Source organism: Penicillium manginii, assembly GCF_028828005.1.
Source record: "Penicillium manginii strain IBT 31320 chromosome Unknown utg000011l:1.0-1395921.0:1.0-1396616.0, whole genome shotgun sequence".
Taxonomy (NCBI): Eukaryota; Fungi; Ascomycota; class Eurotiomycetes; order Eurotiales; family Aspergillaceae; genus Penicillium; species Penicillium manginii.
Window position 1 is genome coordinate 962,407 of NW_026643112.1, and position 19,247 is coordinate 981,653.

At 48.8% G+C, this 19,247-nt stretch overlaps 6 protein-coding genes across 6 annotated transcripts; 3 read left to right on the top strand and 3 right to left on the bottom strand.

The window, feature by feature from the left end:
* Positions 1-1,109: 1,109 nt before the first annotated feature.
* N7533_013636 (uncharacterized protein) lies at positions 1,110-5,673 on the top strand (the record flags this gene model as incomplete). Its single annotated transcript, XM_057110286.1, has 2 exons — positions 1,110-5,059; positions 5,103-5,673. The coding sequence occupies 2 exons, from the start codon at positions 1,110-1,112 to the stop codon at positions 5,671-5,673; spliced, it is 4,521 nt and encodes a 1,506-aa protein (XP_056952988.1).
* A 369-nt stretch (positions 5,674-6,042) lies between these two features.
* On the bottom strand, positions 6,043-6,548 carry N7533_013637 (huntingtin-interacting protein K; the record flags this gene model as incomplete). Its single annotated transcript, XM_057110287.1, has 2 exons — positions 6,043-6,147; positions 6,249-6,548. The coding sequence occupies 2 exons, from the start codon at positions 6,546-6,548 to the stop codon at positions 6,043-6,045; spliced, it is 405 nt and encodes a 134-aa protein (XP_056952989.1).
* A 705-nt stretch (positions 6,549-7,253) lies between these two features.
* N7533_013638 (uncharacterized protein) lies at positions 7,254-9,350 on the top strand (the record flags this gene model as incomplete). The annotated part of the gene is made up of 10 exons (XM_057110288.1): positions 7,254-7,594; positions 7,659-7,768; positions 7,827-7,895; positions 7,956-7,976; positions 8,042-8,072; positions 8,128-8,265; positions 8,324-8,543; positions 8,600-8,632; positions 8,680-8,965; positions 9,019-9,350. The coding sequence occupies 10 exons, from the start codon at positions 7,254-7,256 to the stop codon at positions 9,348-9,350; spliced, it is 1,581 nt and encodes a 526-aa protein (XP_056952990.1).
* A 308-nt stretch (positions 9,351-9,658) lies between these two features.
* N7533_013639 (putative MFS multidrug transporter) lies at positions 9,659-11,632 on the bottom strand (the record flags this gene model as incomplete). Its single annotated transcript, XM_057110289.1, has 3 exons — positions 9,659-10,573; positions 10,639-10,885; positions 10,938-11,632. The coding sequence occupies 3 exons, from the start codon at positions 11,630-11,632 to the stop codon at positions 9,659-9,661; spliced, it is 1,857 nt and encodes a 618-aa protein (XP_056952991.1).
* Positions 11,633-12,228: 596 nt separating this feature from the next.
* N7533_013640 (uncharacterized protein) lies at positions 12,229-13,641 on the bottom strand (the record flags this gene model as incomplete). The annotated part of the gene is made up of 4 exons (XM_057110290.1): positions 12,229-13,293; positions 13,360-13,388; positions 13,451-13,494; positions 13,553-13,641. 4 exons carry the CDS (start codon positions 13,639-13,641, stop codon positions 12,229-12,231), a joined length of 1,227 nt encoding a protein of 408 aa, XP_056952992.1.
* A 3,654-nt stretch (positions 13,642-17,295) lies between these two features.
* N7533_013641 (putative choline transport protein) lies at positions 17,296-19,056 on the top strand (the record flags this gene model as incomplete). The annotated part of the gene is made up of 3 exons (XM_057110291.1): positions 17,296-17,459; positions 17,510-18,138; positions 18,203-19,056. 3 exons carry the CDS (start codon positions 17,296-17,298, stop codon positions 19,054-19,056), a joined length of 1,647 nt encoding a protein of 548 aa, XP_056952993.1.
* Positions 19,057-19,247: the final 191 nt, after the last annotated feature.

A 19,247-nucleotide genomic window follows, 5' to 3' on the forward strand; every position in this document is an offset into this window, starting at 1 on the left:
AGTTAAAACTCTTCGGCATGAAGGACTTGAAAATAATGACATACTTTCAAGCGCAATTTTACTCTAAAGTATATGACAATATCAGGCCCGAGAAAGCCCTGGAGGAAAAAACCCCATGGACCGTCCCTGCATGAGTTGTACCGTTAACAGTATCGATGCTTGTGTACACTGGAGAATAAGACTATTGAGAGGAAATTTCCAGGGTTCTTCGGGCTTCCAAATGGAACAGATAGACGCGATCGAGGGAAGAATTGGAAAATGGAAGCAAAGGGTTCAAAAAGGCGTTACAATTTGAACTTATTACCTATTCCCTACTAGGTAGTAGATATCCAGTGGCGAATATCGTCTTCAAGTTCAAGTTCCTTTTCATTTCATGTTCCGCCCTCGGCTACTTCCAACTTGAAGGTTGTCTAGCCCGCCTGGCATCGAATTTGAAAACCCTGCGAATAGTAGCTACCCAGGTAAAGATCATGCGATCTTGAGAATTCAAGTTGGGTTCAAGTTGAACTTGAACCTTCCAAGGTTCTAGGCTTTCCACTTGAAGTTTGAAACTTGAACTATACTACTATTTCTGGTAGTACCTAGTATCTACCCAAGCACGTAGTATATATATCCATTGACTCCCGTGACCCGAACTTGAACCAAGCTCCGAGTCCACCGTGACCTGAGCAGGCTTGCAAGAGCCTGGAGCCTGATTGCAAAATGATAGTGAATTTTAAAACGGTAATAACCTTAGATTCATGGAAGAAAAATACTGTATTTTGTGAGAATGCTCTATCGTGAATAAGAAGTTCAAGATGATCCGAGGATCTGCCGAGGCGCAAATCAGCAACACGTGACAGTTGCCATAGAAACAAAGAGGGTAGCCCGTTTAGGAAGGGGCGCCCAAACAAAGCAAACGCACTCCACTCTGCAGCTCCTTCCAATTCGCGTTGAACTTGAATGTATCACATCACATCATCCACGACATTCAACGACACACCGACCACAACCCGCTCAGCCCCGCCATGAGCCCCCCCCGTGCCCTTCAAATTCTTAAACGACAACCAACAACAACAACAATCCAAACGCTATTATCAACAACACAACCCACAGCCCTGCCCGCCGCCATGGCTCGCGCAGCTGTCTTGCCCAAATCCCCCGCCAAACGGGGGTCCCGCACTGTACCCCGAGCTGCTATGAAGACCACTGCCGCCTCTGCAGCGAGAGCCAAGGCTTCTGCGGACGCCAGGAAGAAAACAACCGCCAAGGCGGCGCCCGCCAATTACGACTCCGATGACACCGACGATGAGCTTGACGTATTGACGAAGCAACCAGAAAAGCCAAGGGTTCGCGCAAAGCCTGCTGCCCATACAGCGACTAAGGCCACCACATCCTCAACAGCTCGTGGTAGAAAGATTGCGCCGGTGAAGGAAACCCAGGTTGAGACTGAAGAAGAGCCGACCGCCAGGAATGAACCCAAAAAGCGCGTTGGACGGCCGAAGAAAGCACCGGCCCCTGTCGAAGCCCCTGCCACGAATGCGCCGAAGGCTCGGGGACGACCGAAGGGCTCGACAAACAAGACAACTCAACCTACCACGACGACATCAACAACAAGACGGAAGAACCTACGCACAGTTCCCGAACCAGAGCCATCAAGCGATACCTCCGAGCCGAAGCACATCGTGATTGCGACAAACTCGACCACCATGCGGTCTAACATCCTGCGTGGTCCGGCAAAAAAGAAGACGGTCACTTTCCAAGAGATGATGGAGTCGGGATCAGAAGATGATGATGAGATCGCAGCAACTGCCCCTACTACCAATAAGACTGCTATGAAATCAACAGGGAAGGCTGGCCTAGGAGGTACTCCTGTCCGCAAGGCGGGAGCCACCCGTGGACGGAAACCTGCTAAGAAGGATGTTGCGCAACCTCTTTCCCCTAAAAAGGCCAAGCAGATGGCAAAATCCTTGTCTGCATATGCCAGCTCCGACGGCGAAGATGATGAGCTCGCTGCGACCAAAGATGATGTCAACAGCCCTGTCAGGTTGCTTGTTCACTCGCCCATGAAGGATGCGGCCGAGAATCCAAGCCTTGCATCTCCCGTCCGCAAGATCAACTTCACCCCTAAGAAGGCTTCCAGTATGATCGATGAGAATGGTGAACCCAAGGCTTCTACCCCCAAACATGGATCTACTGGTCTCGGCTCTCCAGTCCGCAAAATCAATTTCACTCCCAAGCGCAGCCAAAACGCCAACGGGGATGACGATCATTTGGTGCTTCCACCCGGAAGGAATATCGACTTCAGCGAATCAATGTTCATGTCAAGTCCCGCCAGACGACCGGAGATCTCTCCATTCAAGTTCAGCCACGCAGATTCTACCAAGAATCGTCTCTCCCAGTCCATTTCCGCGCCAAACTTCACACCAGCCCAAGCCTCCCCGTTGAAGATGTCACCCCGGAAAGGCCAACTGGGGGCTTCTTTCATGCACTCTCCAGAAAAGAACTCGACCTCGACTCCCGCATTCCCTGCCCGAACGTCGTTGTTCCTGAGCCCTGCTAAGAAGGGAGCATCACCTTTCAAAAGCTCGCTATTCGCACCCAAATCTTCGGTGACGGAGCAAGCTTCCCCAGAAGACGAAATCAGCACAACACCCACTTCTCTTCCTAAGCAATCTCCCATCATGCCTCATTCGGCAGAGAGCCAAAGAGACCATGATATCGATATGGTGGAAGAAGTTGCTCGTGACATTTTTGGAATTGAGCTACAGTCTTACCGACCCATGTCTGAGTCGCCCTTATTGAAGGGATCATCTAACGTCGAATTTGACGCTGAAATGGAAATCGAGCAAGCCGACGTTGGCAATGATGGGCCCTTCGAGATGGATGCTGTGACACAACACTGTGAATCAGAGCCTGTTTTGATGCGCGACCCCACTTCGGTTCCTGGAGTCGAAACCATGGAGGTGGGCGACAGGGCTGAAGACAGCGACGCCGAAAATTTGGACATGGGAAATGCTTCAGATGCAGACATCTACGAGCCAGCCCCAACTCCTGGAGTGGAAATGACCGAAGCGCACGATACTGCCGCTCATAGCGTCACTGGAAAAACCTTTAGACAAAATGCTTCAGATACAGAAATCCACGACGAGCTCGAGGTGTTACAGCAGGAAATCCAGAACGAACCAGAAGACTTTGGTACTATTTGCTTCAATACCATGGAATCCTTACAAGCACCGTTCAAGGCCTTCGAGCAATCGGCCGTGGTCGAAGACGATCTGATTCTGGAGGATTCTGCTTCTATTCAAGAGTATGCCTCGGAGGTGGATGACCAGGACGAAGACATTCCGTCGGTCACTGAAGTCGAAGATGCGGATGAGAATTTCGCAGCTCCAGTCTTGCAACCTCCTACCCCACAGGAGGCCCGGAGTCCGAACAAAGAGCATCTTGAAATGTTGCACTCCGAGCGTTCGCTCAACTTTGACACTCTTGAACGACTCCAAGCAAGTCTCGAATCGGACAGTGACCAAGAGAACAATTACGACAATGAAAATCAAGACAGTGTTCACTGCCTTCAGCAGTCGGATGAAGATTACGAATCTGAGGAGATGGAGAATGACGAGGCAATGGTCGTGCCCGCTGAGGCCACGTTGGAGATTATGTTTAATGCTGGTTTACCAGATGAACTGGATGAAAGCGAGCAGAGAACTCACCCCTTTGCGCGCATGCCCTCTATCCCCCCACCAGCTCCTACACCCCCAGCCAGTCATGCGACACCTGTTTCCGTGCAAGATAGCGCCAAGTCCAGAGGCCAACTCTATAATATCAATCTGGAGCCACGCATGGACGATGTGGAGGAAAGTCTTCTCGAAACTACCCAGACCGATTTTCCTACGCCGGCAGTCCCCACCGCTGCCGATACGCCCATTTTCGCGGCCCGCCGGAAGTCTAACTTTAATCTTGATCTGGGCTTCACTCCACTGGCGCAACAATTTGGGCACTGGGAAACAAACACCCCATCGCAGGATCGCCCTGAAAGACCGCGCCGACGAGGAGTTTTCTCACTTGTTGGTCCTCTGGAGAAAGCAGTTGAGCCTAGTACCCCAGAGGCAGACCATGTATCATACCCTGACCTTTCACGCACTCCTCTTGCAAACACACCGTCTTTGTTTGCGGAGTTGCCACTTCAGGAGCGGACCGATGACGGTTCCAGGTCACCGGTGTCCGTGGCAATCGAAAAGTCCCCCGCCGCCACTGAATATTCAGAGATCATGGATTCGCCATCGAAGAACAAGATCTTCGAAGACAGTGATCATACTGCTTTGGAGCAAGAACACGAAGAAATTCGTGCCCGCCAAGTTTCGTCCACACCTGAGCCGATCGATCACCAAGAAGAAGGCATGCCTTCCGATGAAGAAAAGGAGAACAGCGACACAATTATCATCCCCGCAACACCGATCAGAGCTATCCCTGAGCAACGTACTGTCCACACCATCTCCAAGGTCCCCTTGAAGGGGGAGGGTGAAATATCTCCGTTGAAGATTCCTCGCAAACGCGGTCACTCGCTCTCCGGCGCATCGCCTACCCGTTCATCGACCCGTGTCCGCAAGCCGGCATTCAGGCCTTTCGTGGACAGTGTCCCGACTCTTTCTCCCACCCGGAAGTCGCCACGAGTCGACAGAAGCCCAAGCCCGAAGCGTCGTTGCAGCGCCCCCAGGCGCTCATCGGAGGCTTCTAAATCACAATCTGTTGCTCGCAGTCCTTCCAAGTCCCCGCGCAAGTCTAAGCCTACTAGCCAAGCGCTCAAGGGTGCTGTTGTACACGTTGATGTGCACACTACCGAAGGCGAAGATGCATCTGGAATATTTGTCGAGCTATTGCAGCAGATGGGCGCCCGGTGTGTGATGTCCTGGTCCTGGAATGGCCGATCAAGTCTGTCTCCTGTCGACGGAGCTGATCCCAAGGATGCACGCGTTGGCATAACCCATGTCGTCTACAAGGATGGCGGCCTCCGTACCCTCGAGAAGGTCAAGCAGGCATCGGGCCTGGTGAAGTGTGTTGGTGTTGGCTGGGTTCTTGAGTAAGTTTCCTCCATCAGATCAAGTTCGAACCCGAACTAACAGTGTCCCAGTTGCGAGAGAGAAAACAAGTGGCTTGACGAAGCCCCCCTACTCAGTTGATAGCTCGATCATCCCCCGCGGAGGCGCAAAGCGTCGCAAGAGTATGGAACCGCGCGCTCTGAGCAATGTCAACGGAACCATTGTTCAGGTTTCAGAAGCTTCATCTCCCTCAGCAAGCGGCCGTCGGTGCGGAGCCGACCGCGGCGCAATGGATGGATTCCGCAAGATTACGCCCCCGTCGCCGCAAAAGGATGTTCCATCGACCCCCACTCATCAATCCTCCTCGGACCAGTATACCTTCCCACAAACACCTGGCTACAACTTTGCCAACCTCGATGCTATCGGCATGTCGCCCGCTACACCATACTTCCTCTCCAACCGAAACCAGCTGGTTCAGCAGTCTTGCCCACCCAAACAGAGCAACAAGGGCTTGTTCCCTGTTTCAGTGCCTTCATTCAGTCTGGAGCAGGAATCTGAAGAGGACGCGAGACAGCAACAGCGCGCTCGGATGGAGGCTGCTCGGAGGAAGAGTACGTTCTACCGTCCTGCCGTTGGCAGTCCTTTGAAGCGGTGATCATATTATGCTTGTTTCTTTTTCGTCTTACCTTGAACTTTTTTGTCTGAATTTAATACATTCTGTCGTCCATTGTACATATGGGGACTTCTGGAGTTTTCTTCGGTGGATTGGGGTATGGGGGATAGGTTATAGGATTCTGGATGGGATCGGCGTGCCTTGAGGCCTTGCTTTATTCTGCCTCGAATTATTTCAATATCAATCAATTACAGAGATGTCTATCTTATGACACCGAGTGGCTGGACTTCGATTTCTCATTTCTTGGAAACTTCTACCGCAATGGTGACCTATTGTTGCCCAAGGTCTGAAAAGTACCCTAACAATAAGCAAAACAAGTAGATAATGAGCGTAGCAACCATCACATCATGCTCAAAACGACGGCGTAATGAATGCCTTCATGGCACGAGTTACATCACCCTCTTGAGCGCGAAGCAATTCCGTCGCCTTGGATTTATGTACGTCTAGCTGTTCAGCCTGCAGGAGAAAACAACAAGTCAGCTAATTATCAACTAGACAGAGCTCTCCCCACATATCATCTCTTTGTTTTTTCCTTTTTCTTTTTTTAATACACGTACCAAAAAAGAAACATCAGCGGCTACAATCTTAACCGTCTTCTTAACCTCGGCCTCCTTCAACGGCTGAGATGATTTCTTCGGCGCACCTCCCTGCCCCGCGGCAATCTCAAGCCGACTCATCGCTTTGTCGAGCGCCTCTTGCTCGGCATTTGAGCGACCCTTTGCCGGACTCCCGTTGGAGGAGGCTAGCTCTGTTGTGTTGAGGGAGGAGAGAGCAGCGGCGGCTTTGCGGTCTTCGGCGTTTGCGGGGAGGGGAGGTTGGTCTGCTGCTTCGGTTGCGGATGGGATTGGGTCTGACATTTTGATTGATGGAACACGAGTATCGGTTTCTTTGATATTCGGGTTGCTGTTGACGATATCTCTTTTATGTTTGTTTCGTTCAACTCATCGCTGGAGCCCAACGCAAGAACCCCTCACGTCATCGATAAGAACCCCGGAATTGTGCTGCGATAAGGGATTATATAATTATTCTGCCTTGCTGCCTGAGATCGTACCATGGTAGCAGTTTGGAAGAGATCTATAGGATATCACTCAGATACAAGAGAAGGAAAGAAGATGGAAGACTTCGTCAATCTGGAGGCCTATGAGACGATTCTGGGGGATTGAATCAGCTTCTTGGCTCAGGTTTCCAGCATCTATAGCCTCAGTGTTTCCATAGTTAATCCACAGTTGCAAGGCCCCCTATCTTAACTTTCAATATGCGAAGAAGGCTTTATTGATTCATCGGGGCAAAGGATCGCCGGTGTCGGACCAGACTAGACTTGATCAAGTCTGATCGTAGCTGGAGTGCGGAGAGAACTCCGCATTCTCGACTCTTGGCAAAGTATTCCCCAGCATTTCAACTTTCGATCTGCGGGGATCTCAGAAATTCTGAATCTAAAGACAGCCGAGGCTGCAGTTGTTCGGAACCTGGCCGACCGCTTGCTATGCAGCTTTCCGAACCGATTTCCCCTCGATTTCGTTCTCATCAATTTCATCCCTCGCAAGCGAAGCTCACCGCCATTAATGACAATGGAAACCAAGGCCCACGATAACGACGGCCTCGCCGCACATATTGAATCGAAGGACGGGATCTCAGTCCAAAAGATACCCGATGAGTCATTTGTCGAAGTATCCGATAGGGAGTACAACAGGATTTTACGAAAGGTCGACTATCGTGTTATTCCTATACTGGCGTCTCTTTACCTGCTCAGCTTTTTGGATAGAGGTAGGCAGATTACCCTAGACGCTGCCAAGTTTGGCCATTTGACTCATAAAATTTTCATTGTGACTACAGGGAGCATCGGAAATGCGAATATTCAAGGGATGTCTGAGTCACTTGGATTGGTCGGTCAACAATACAACTGGTGGGTGCTTCGCGAAACCTATCTACCACCTGCATCAATTACACTCTAACAAACTCGACGATAGGTGTTTGACAATATTTTTCTTCCCATACTCATTCACCGAGCCGTTGTGTAACTTACTCCTGGTCCGACTGAAGCCGAGCATTTGGCTGCCGTCGATCATGGTGGCTTGGGGTATGTATTTTTACCCAATCTCTCGTTCATAAAAACCACGCAGCTAAGAGCTTGACAGGTATTGTGATGACATTGACTGGAATTGTTCAAAACTACTCGGGGTTATTGGCTGCGAGATTCTTTCTTGGTAGGTGATTTGGTATTCTGTGAGGCACTTGGATCTGAACTAACTGTTACGCCAATACAGGACTTACTGAAGCTGGGCTATGTATGAATTCCCACCCTAACTCGGTACCTGAAGATTTCAAGTTAACCATATACTATGTTAATTAGTCCCGGGACTCGCTTTCTACATCTCACTATGGTATGATGATTATCGTTCTAGTGAATTCGAAATTTACTCATACTAAACAAAATAGGTATCCTGGTGCAAATGCGCAATTCAGACTTTCCCTTATATTTGCTTCTGCATCAATGGCAGGTGCTTTCTCTGGCCTGTTGGCATATCTCATTAGCAAGATGGATGGAATAGGTGGACTTGAAGGGTGGCGGTGGATGTATGATCATTTGTTTGCCCGTTTCTTGGAAAACTGGTATGTGACTGACAATGTACAGTTTCATATTAGAGGGAATTCTTACAGTTGTGGCTGCTTCATTCTCTTACCTATTAGTCTGGGATGAGCCGGCGACTGCGACCTTTCTTACGGAAGAGGAGAAAAATGTGATTCTCAAGGCATTGAACCCCATACAGACGGAGGTTTCCATGAGCCCACAACTTGGAAGTCAACAATCTGCGAAATGGGTGCATATCAAAGCCGCATTATCTGATTGGCAGGTGTGATCTATCACTCGTTTTCAGTTGAAGATAAAATGCTGACCATAATCTCAAAGACACTTTTTCACTGCCTGAATTACTGGGGAGTTGTACGTCAAACTCACTCCGCTGGAATGTACTCTGCTAATAATTCTAGGCATGCGCTGTTTACGCACTCTCACTCTTTCTTCCCGCCATCATCAAAGGTCTTGGATACTCGGCAGCCATCGCTCAACTCCTCACCATACCGGTTTATGCAGCAGCCACGGTTTCATGTATTCTGATCGGATACCTTGCCGACAAAACCGGTCAGCGCAGTCTCTTTACTGTTTTATGTTATGGCGCAATTGTCGTTGGGTATATCATTGCTGTAGCGCCCCCGACATTTATGCCTGGTTTGACTTACGCCGGGTGTTTTATTGCCGCTTGTGGAATCTACCCTGGTAAATTGAAATTCCCCATCGCGCTCTGGTGACTAAGCTAACGAATTTTATAGCTATACCTGGTCTTCTCGCGCTCTCTTCAAACAATTGGGCGCCGAATGCAAAGAGAGCCATTGGAATGGCTATTCAGATGGGCTTTGGAACCATGGGTGGAGCTGCTGCTTCCAATTTCTATCGTGCCGAAGATGCCCCAAGATATCGGCTTGGCCACATATTAGTCCTTGTATTTGCTGCCATTGGCTTGGCTACAATGGTCTTGTATTATCTGATTTGTCGGAGGGTGAATGCCAAGAGGGAGGCGGAAGCGGACAGTGTTTATCAGTACACTTCTGAGCAATTGGTTGAAATGGGTGACAAGGCACCCAGCTTTAGATATAGACTTTAAGGGGTGCCGAGGGGATGCGATCCAGAGCTTACTGTAAAAGAGCCTTCCAAACAATGGCGATAATGTTCGAATACTACTATTAGTACCAGATCTAGACATGATTATACTAGCAGTACCAGTAATGACTAGTCATATTACATATGAGATATCAAGAATTGTGGGCCAAGAAAAGTAGGTGCTTCTATCTACATCGGTAGATACGAGGCGCATTAGAAGAAACATGTGTTTTATATACCTGGTCTAACGCTCTATCGAGGACACGAAGTCTGCGGCAGTGTATGCTGCCAAGCAGAAAAGTAAAAAGAGAATCAAGAATCATCCTCCTCACCCACTGCCTTTTTAACGGGCTGTATTCCTTGACCTTCGTGCACCGACCAGAGCACGAACCATCCAATCAAAGATTCAACAGCCAAAGCCCACCAGACTGCGCCTACCATGTTATTTGCAAGACCCAGGCCAAGACCCCAACCACCAAGCAGGGGTCCCAATGTGCGAGCCCCGCTAGAAATACTCTGTGCAATACCATGGACCGTTCCCAAGATTGAAGGATCTGTAACACAATTGTTGACCAGAATAATGGCTGCTGGTAGAGCAAATGTGCGGGAAATGACCTGCAACGACACTACCAGAGTGAAGGAGGGCCACACAATCCATGGGATGCGAGGAAGAATGACGAGGAAAGGCATGAGAAGGTAGGAAATTGGCGAAAAGGGCAGGAACATGCGGAACGAGGCAAGTGTTCCCAGCTTTGCCTGAACACGGGGGTATACAAGAATTTGCAACGGGAGACCAATGAAACCGATAATGGCTGTCGCAAGACCGACGCGTGCAGAAGGCAAGCCAAGGCCTCCACCAAAGTGGAACCAGCCTTGTCGGGAAGATTCAGAGGCCCGGGGTGTCGGTAGGAAAGTGAACGTCATAGCATTGAAGGCACTGGTGTGGAAGGCGAGCAGGAAGTGCGCCAGTAACGTAATCATGATATTGCGAGTAAATATTTGTCTGAGCCCAGGACGCTTGTGTGGACGGGGGAGTGGAGGTGCGCGGGAGCGAATTGGACTTGATGGCGCTGACCAAGGGCCCACGCTGCCTTCCAGGTACAAAGAGTCGTCGTCATTTGCGCGTGTCAATGGCCTATAGTGTTGAGGGGTTCTGGTGAATGCACGAGTGATTCTCTTCCCTAACTTTCGGCCCCAGTCACTTCTATAGCGAGCTGTCTCGTGGGTCTAAAAACCATCAGTATGCCCATTTTATCATGTATAGTATAGAAATTTGTACAGGGAAAACTCACCTCATCAAGGCCGAGAAAGACGGCAATTACTGACATGAAGATGAAAATCGCGCTTAGCACGTTTGGAAGTGCATATGGCCATCTTTGCATCCACCATACTCCGTCTTGACCACCCAAAGCCGATCCAGGGCCAAACAATGATGGGAAGCTGTTGACCGGATCTGCGAGTGATCCTCCTAATATTGGACCAATAATGACGCCAATGTTGAAGCACATCGGGAGTAATAAGAATGCTCGTGATTGGAACCTAGATGTATTAGCAGGCTACAATCAACTTTCTGGGGTACCGATGAACTAACTTTTTCTCAGCGATAATTTCGGCAATCAATGTCCTCATTACCCCGACATTACTGTTCAGTACGCCACCGAGTGTTCTAAAAATTGCGGCAGCCATGAAAGACCGAGAGAAGCCAAAACCGACGCAGGAGATGCTTGTTCCCAACAAGCCGATGAGGAGTACTCTTTTCCGACCCATCCATGGAGCATCTGCCAGTCGGCCCCAAAAGACCGCTGTTAGGAATTGCGCTGCAGTAAAGCTTCCCTGCAGGACACCCGCCTGCGCAGAGATGGCTGAATCAGGCAAAGAAGGGTCAAATGATTTAAGTTGATAAAACATATAGGCCTGCAGCGAGGTCTGGGTGAGGGGTTCGGACAATCGTGCAAAGGTGAGAATTGCTAGCTGCCCTTTCTTTGGCAAAGAACTCCATGTCACCGGCTTCTCGGCTTCAACTTCGACATGATCATTCTCAGTCTCGTTATCACTGGCGTGGATATCATCGTCCGCTGAAGGAAACCGGCGATGACCCGTCATGAGCGGAGCAATGTCCGGGGCTTGTGGTGGCGAACGGCCATCATTTATCGCAGTGTCTATACTGTCGTTTTCGTCCTCGCTAGAGGCATCAATCTGTGGGGAGTTGAGTTCATGACTTGGCAGACCAATGCTGGTCTCGATCCCATCCAAGGACTGGCGCGAGTGGGGAGAATGTGCCCCCATTCGGTAGAAGGTGGGCACGCGACCGTTTTGAGGTCGGACAAACGCGCTTGAGGATATACAAAGATCACTGAAAGAAAACTTGAACTTCTCCTTGGCGCATGAATTCCCCGGTAGTGGTAGCGTAAGACGGAGGTTGTAACGGTTGAGAAATCAAATGACGTGATAAGAAATGACTGGAAAAATATCCGCGTTGACACCATCGTTGGCCACCCCCACACTCAACTCCAGCGCGATGTCGGTGAAGCTGCCGAATTAACCGCCTATCTCCGAATCTCCGATCTCGCCACTCAACTATATCAGAGCCTCAAACATAACAAGAATATTATAGTATTGTGGGAATATGGTAGCATCGACAGGAAAAGTATTGAAGTATATTGAACCCAGACCTTGCGCATGTTTCCGCAGTATCTTGCAGTGCATATACCCAAACGTAACCCCAGGAGGCATCTCCGAGGCAGAACAATAACTCCGAGTTATTATACAGAAAAAAGAGAATCAAGTCCCCAGCGCCAGACGCTGAATTAATTACATGCAAGAACAATTGAACGAGCAAAAGGAACACCCGTCTTTTAAATTTATTATCAACCATTTGAGACTTAGACATCGAGTCTCATTCTGGGCTTGGGACCGTTCGGGTTTGCGTTCTCATATGCCGCAATTGAATCTCGAGTAGGAGGCCTAGGATTCTCAATGTCTCCATGGCTGCCTTTCCTTTCCCACGCGTCAAGTGGATAGGAGTCTGTCCGATTAGTTTCGTCCATAAAATCGCTTGAAGCTTGAGTAATCGCTTCTTGACTCGATCGGTGTGCGTCTCCGTTCTTTGGCAGAGGAGGGTGGTTGCCATTTTTGTAGAAATTCGGTCGCATGAAACTCATTTTGCATGGGAGCGAGAAGGATGGTCGTGATCGTGAGCCTTGGGAGTTCCCAGAATCTTTGTTTTGGTCGGCACCTTGTCCCGGTCTGCCTCGGTTTTTGCTGTTGTAGGAAAATGCTTTGAGTCCAAGTAGTTTGCGAAGGAGGGGCCACCAGCACATCAGATTGGCGACATATATAGCGGTACTGGCTTCCCGGATGTACCAAATTTGGTATGTTGTTGTGAGGGGGGAGGCGAAATTGAAGTATTTGTTGAGGATCGCGGCGATGATGGTGAATAGACCCAGGCTCATGACTCCGATGAGTAGAAACTTGCGCGTACGCTTGAGCTGAGCCTTGATAATAAGTGGAATCGGGATCGCAAAAAGAACTGCGTCCGAGGAGATGTTGAACACTGCTTGCGTAATGGAGTAATGCTGGTACGTGGCGCACTGCATATTGTCCACCGGCATCGCCCAGTACTGTTGAAATGGTCGACAATAGACAGCGTAGTAGGTGACCATGATAACGACAAATCCCAAAACCACGTATGCAGCGAGTATCTTGATGTAAAGGTTGGAGCGCAAATTCAACGTAATTCTCCAATAGAGTATCAACATGCATGTCTTCACACCCCAAGTCGAGAAAAGCATGCATTGTTCGAGACCGATGACGATTTGACTGCCATAGATTCTGTCGCTGACTTGCTTCGGATCAGCGAGAACTTCCTTGTAGTCCTTCGGGTCCATAAGATTTGTTGCATAACGCGAAGATATTTGGATCAATACTAGCATGGCCGTGTATATGCACTAGTTGAAAGAAAGTATATCAGTAAATGCGCAACAAGATCATTTGCCGCAAGAGATGCATCTCACAAATGTTGCGGACATAACATAATCGTCCCCTGAAGAACAATATCCGACGTTAGCCACTGGTCATAAGGATCATACGGATGGAGGGTCTTACAGAATAACCGCTTAATTCCCCCATTCGCAATCATGCGCGAGATCCTGTCTCATGTTCAGCATACTTGTAGGGCCAGATCTCCGTGAAAATCAATAGACAAACATTCGACCACCATAAAGGACAAGCCCAATGTTCCAAAATATCAGCGCCTCCACAAGAAGAGCATGAGGAGTGGGTGACGTATCGCCCATACTGCCTGATGTAGCGTGGCTCACTCCGCTATGATAATTATGGTCTCAGCTGTCAAGCGAAGGTAAAGGAGAGTATGCCATGGGTGCCAAAGTAAAAGAGCGAGAGTAGTTGGGAAGGTTAGATTATGAGGTGATAACCATTCACTCAGTCATAAGGTCTGACAACCAACAGGTCATTAAATCTAAACGCTCGGTGGGGTCCCTGCTAAACAAAAGGATTCATCTCATAGCCGCAGTCGGTGAAGAGCGATAAGCTCAAGGACACTGGAGGAGTCAGCACACTGTGGCCGGACGGCAGGGCTGCATCATCATGCATCTTGGGAGTGAAATGTCACTGCTGGGCTGGAGGATCCAGTGACAAGCAAGGAGGAATGAGGGGCCAACGCAAGGGATTGTGCCTCGAGCCACCGAACCAGATCTATGGCAGTTGCCTTTGGAATGTAGATCGTAATCGAAAAACCAAATTGCCATCACCTCAGTGCCTGCCAATCCCTACGTTCGTTTACGCAGTTGCTTCTATTATCCAGCCCAAGCCTCCATTCATTTCGTGCTATTAAAAGCGGAAAGTCAATGGTTGCATCGGAGGGGCGCAAATAGATGCGGTTTGAGTGTGCTTCCCAGGCTGCTTCTGCATGCTGTGGCACACTTATCCTGCAGCATATCCAGAATGGATCGATTTAGCGAGTGGGGAGACTCAGTGTAACGGGCCTCCCGGAGCATATTAGGTTTTTCTCCTCCATTAAGAGTTTCCAACCCAGCAGAATGGTCAGTTGGGGCCACTTGTATGCACGATGGTGATAGTCCGGACGATCAATGGTAGCGCCACCTCCAGCAGAAGCAAATGGGATGAGAGGTCAGATTCCAGAGTGGGCGCGTAAACTTTGCAACACGACATTTGATTGGCCCTGGCGAGGTTTAGATCTGCAACGCGACCCTAGTGAGAACTTGAGAGCTCCCGGGAGCGATCGCTGGTGATTTTCACAGTGCGATTTTCGCGGACAGAGCTTTGGCGCGATATCCGATGATGATGGAGGGCCTTATACCGGAGTACGGAGTAGATGACATGTCTTCTACATGGACAGTCAATGTCTCTTCCAAAAAATAAAATAAAATAAACTTCATGCCATGTCTTCTCCAGCACTGTTATCTCTCTGCAGCTCTTCATCGGCTGCAGATTTTAATCTCGCATTCTCATTTGGTCTGGAATCCGACCTTTGACCAGGTATCCTAATTATGTGTGTTCATGGTGAAAGCGAATAGTAAGCCGTGTGACCACGTTCGATCGGGGCATTTCGGGCCCAGGGGACAAGACTACTTCGTCCATACTATGCACTAGTTAGTATAGAGTACCTAGCTAGTCAAGTTGACGATACACAGGTTCGGGGCTCAACTTGAAACTGCCAATGGTCGAATTGCCTGAATGTTATTTAATTATTAGCTGGAATCTGGGCACCCGGGAGTTTGGATAGTTCAGCATATTTCCTATCGAAATACCTTTGCCCATTTTCAGCAACAATATCGACAATTAATTAGTACTTGCTATGGTGGAAATAATGGAAATCATCATTCTTATTTCTCCAAAAAAAAAATAGGCGATCCTTCCCCAAAGCTTGACGGCAGGGAGATTTAAAACGGCCTAAAGTTGATCCAAGAACAAACAGCTCCTAGATCATATCATCAGAATGGCCTCAATTAGATTGTTGTCTTCTATTAATGCGACAGCAGGGCTCATCGCGTCTTCTCGAACACACCCCTGAATGCAATACGAGTACTCGCCAAGCGCTATATGCCAACCCTTTCCCGGTCGGCTTTCTTCGTTTTTACAGTTTCGGGTGGTATATTGAGTAGTGCAAATCTCCCAGTAAAACAAATAAGATTTCATTCAGTGGCACGAATGAAAGGCTGAGGATTTGCCCTAAAGCAAGCCTGTTGTGTAAATTTGGGTTTGTGCTACCTCGTTCATGCTGGGCTCTCTGACATATCATAGCAATGCAGATACTGAGAGCGAGAGCCACTAATGGTACAATTTATACGGACTATGGCTTGGCCTATTTGAGATCTATGCACCCAAGTCGCCATGTTTACCCTTGCAGCCTAGTATGCGGCTTCGTGTCCCGAGGTCTGTCAGGTTGATCGCTTTCCAGGGCGAATGGTATCAGAGTCTCACATCAGCACTTTTGTACATAGTGAAAGACACTAAGTGCATATCGAGTATCATGATAAACTCTATTGATTTCAAAATCTAAAACTTGGAAGTTTTGGGATTTTGGTAGGCTTGAAACTTGGATAGATCGATCGCATTGTTTCGGAGACTCGACGATGGGGATTCCAGGTCGGGCTGTTTGGGATAGTATGAACCGATCCTTTTCTTGAAGGCAATTAATAAATAATTGGTGGCAGCGGCGCTAATAGTAACCTAGGTACTCCTTCTATTTACTCAAGTTTCCAAGACATGAAAGGCCCTGGAAATTTGTATTTCGTACTAACTAAGTAGTGGGAGTCCATCGCAGCATAGAACACCATTCAAATTTTGGTTGCTTTTCGTAACCCAAGAATCAGCATTCAAAAATCCACGAGAAAGTTGTATCAATAAAACATCGGAATTGTATGGTCGGGGCAGGTGTGGAATCAGATAAAAGCAACTTGGATGGACGTCGTTCTAATGCGGTGGTATTTATATTTGCTATAATATCTTCCGCAACATCAATGACATACATACTACTATTGAAATCGATCTTGCATTGGATCGAACGTATGAAATAGCACCATGTGGGCTACGAACAGACGCGATCGGTAAAGCCCTGACCATGTGGATTAGGATGAACAAGAATGTTGCTGTTGTCGGAAGGAAGTGGCACAGGGACACCAGTCAACGCGCGAATGTTACGCGAAATTCTACTGAGAACCAAAGTCAAAGAGACGCGTAAATCTTCTCAGTCTCCGTCTAAAACAAGATTTCCTCTAGGAGCGGCCCTGCTCCTAGAACATGATTTACCTCCGATCTTAGGAAACTCCTCCTAGACCAGTCACTTTTCGTGTCCCCCTTGCAGAGAAATTACGATGAATCCAATACCCGCGACCATCTTGAACAGCTCCCTGGGGACACCAGACCCTGATTTGCTCTCGGCACAAATGGAAATGCAATACACAAATCTGCTCAGGCCCCGAATATTTTATCCTCTACTTTTTGCGTTTTGTTACGCGGCTACCAGCAGGGCCGCAGGAGTGAGCGCCCCAGCCCAACCCGCCCAACCCGCCTATTGCCAATAGTGATAACCCTAGTTTCCCACCTGGCTTGCGCCCCCAGCAAAGCCATCACACAACAGAAGTCAAACTGTGGACATTACTACCCTAGGGTACCCTCCCCGGAACTTATCGCAAACAGGTCATATCGTCGATCTCGTAGTATTTCCCTCTTTTGTGACTTCCACGTGGCTGCCACATGGAAGAGCCCTCGCATCAAGCATTCCTGGGGTGTCGACTCGCATTGTCCCCATAGGCACGACCACAAATAGGATGGGTCATTTCGCCTCCGCGGAGTGTCTCCTTTTTTAATTTTACTCGGCCAACTTTTCATCTCTCGATACTCTCCTACCAGTCTCGTCTTCTCTTTCATGCCCGTCTTCTTTTACTTCGCGCACTCAGTAGCACACCATGGAGCTGGCTGAGCAGCAGAGACCCCGGAGCGGGATGGACTCGCTCAAGACCAAGGGACAAATTGACGAAGTTCGTTTAGAGTCTGCCCTCGGCCACAAGCAAGAATTAAACAGGCATTTTGGACTATGGAGCCTTACTAGTCTCGGGATTGTGATTGCAAAGTAAGTTGACACTATCCAACAATTTAGGAATTTCCTTTGACCTTGTCTAGTTCCTGGGCATCATCGGGAGGTACCATTGTCGCAGCCCTCCAAAACGGAGGTCCGATGGCCGTTCTCTACGGTCTTATCCTCGTTAGCATTTTTTACACGGCCATCTCTGCGTCCTTGGCTGAGCTAGCCTCATCCATGCCTTCCGCCGGCGGCGTGTACTACTGGTCCGCAGTACTCAGTCGAAATCGTGGCCGTAAAGCAGGATACTTTACTGGATATCTCAACGCCTGCGCTTGGTTATTATCCGCGTCATCTATGAGCTCGATGCTTGGAAATGAGGGTGTTGCGATGTATTTGTTGAAAAACACCAGCGTGAAATGGCACTCGTGGCAAGTTTTCGTTGCTTTTCAGCTCGTTAATTGGACGTGTTGCGCTATCGTTTGCTTTGGGAATCGATTTGTCCCGATGCTGAATAGGATTGCTTTGACGGTTTCAATGTGTGGTCTTGTCGTGACGGTCATCGTTCTAGCTGTGATGCCGAAAAGCCACGCCAGCAATGCACAGGTTTGGACGGAATTCCACAACAAAACAGGAGGGTGGTCAGATGGGGTGTGCTTCATGACGGGATTGCTGAATGGAGCTTTTGCCGTCGGTGTACCAGATTGCATTAGCCACCTCTCTGAAGAAGGTACGGAACCACCGAGCATAATATTACTTGTTTCAAGGTTATACATATTGACATTTATCTACAGTGCCAAAGCCTGAAGTGAAAGTTCCCCAAGGAATAATGCTACAAATGCTTACCGCATTCACAACTGCATTCGTCTACCTAATTGCCCTCTTCTACTCTATTCAAGACCTCGACGGCGTTTACGCGAGCGATATCAACTTCTTCCCAACAGCCGAAATCTACCGACAGGCCACTGGCTCGAATAATGGGGCAATCGGACTAATCGCCGTTCTATTCATCGCTACATTTCCTACCCTCATTGGCACCTTCATTACAGGCGGACGAATGTGGTGGAGTCTAGCACGAGACGATGCCACGCCATTCGCAAGCTACTTCGCCCGGATCCATCCAACACTAAACTGTCCCGTACGCGCAACCGTCGCGATGAGCGGGTTGGTCACATGCCTTGGCTGCATCTACGTAGGCAGCACGACAGCCTTCCAAGCTCTAATATCCTCATTCATCGTCCTGAGCTCCCTCTCTTACTTCGGCGCTATTCTCCCACACGTCCTATCGAGCCGACGTAATATGGTGCCGGGACCGTTCTACATGGGCCAGAAGCTCGGTATGCTGGTGAATATCGTTGCGCTTGTTTATATTATGGTGACGGTTGTTTTCTTCTGCTTCCCGCTTGTCATGCCTGCTACGGTGCAGAATATGAATTATACCAGTGTTATCACGGTGGGATTGATGGCGCTGGTCGGTTTGTGGTGGATTTTCAGGGGTCGGGAAGTATACAGGGGTCCGCAGTATAGCTTTGAGGCTGCGGAGAGGTTGAGTGCTCTGCAAGCTGGAAAGGAGGGTCGGCGATCCTTCATTGATATTATGGGGGAAACGCCGGTGCAATGTGTTGATGAGGGTTGCCATGTGAAATGAGGAAAAGCTCGTTGGATATGATGCTATGGATATTTGTCTGACTGGGTGTTCTATTTGGGAAGTCTCTTACCGATTTTTATTTTAATTTCTTTCATGTTTAATATTTTGTACATGAATGATATCAAACCTTGGAACTTTGAAGTCAAGTTGGTGCGATCAGTGCTAATTCTTACTAAAGTCTGTGCTGTGGG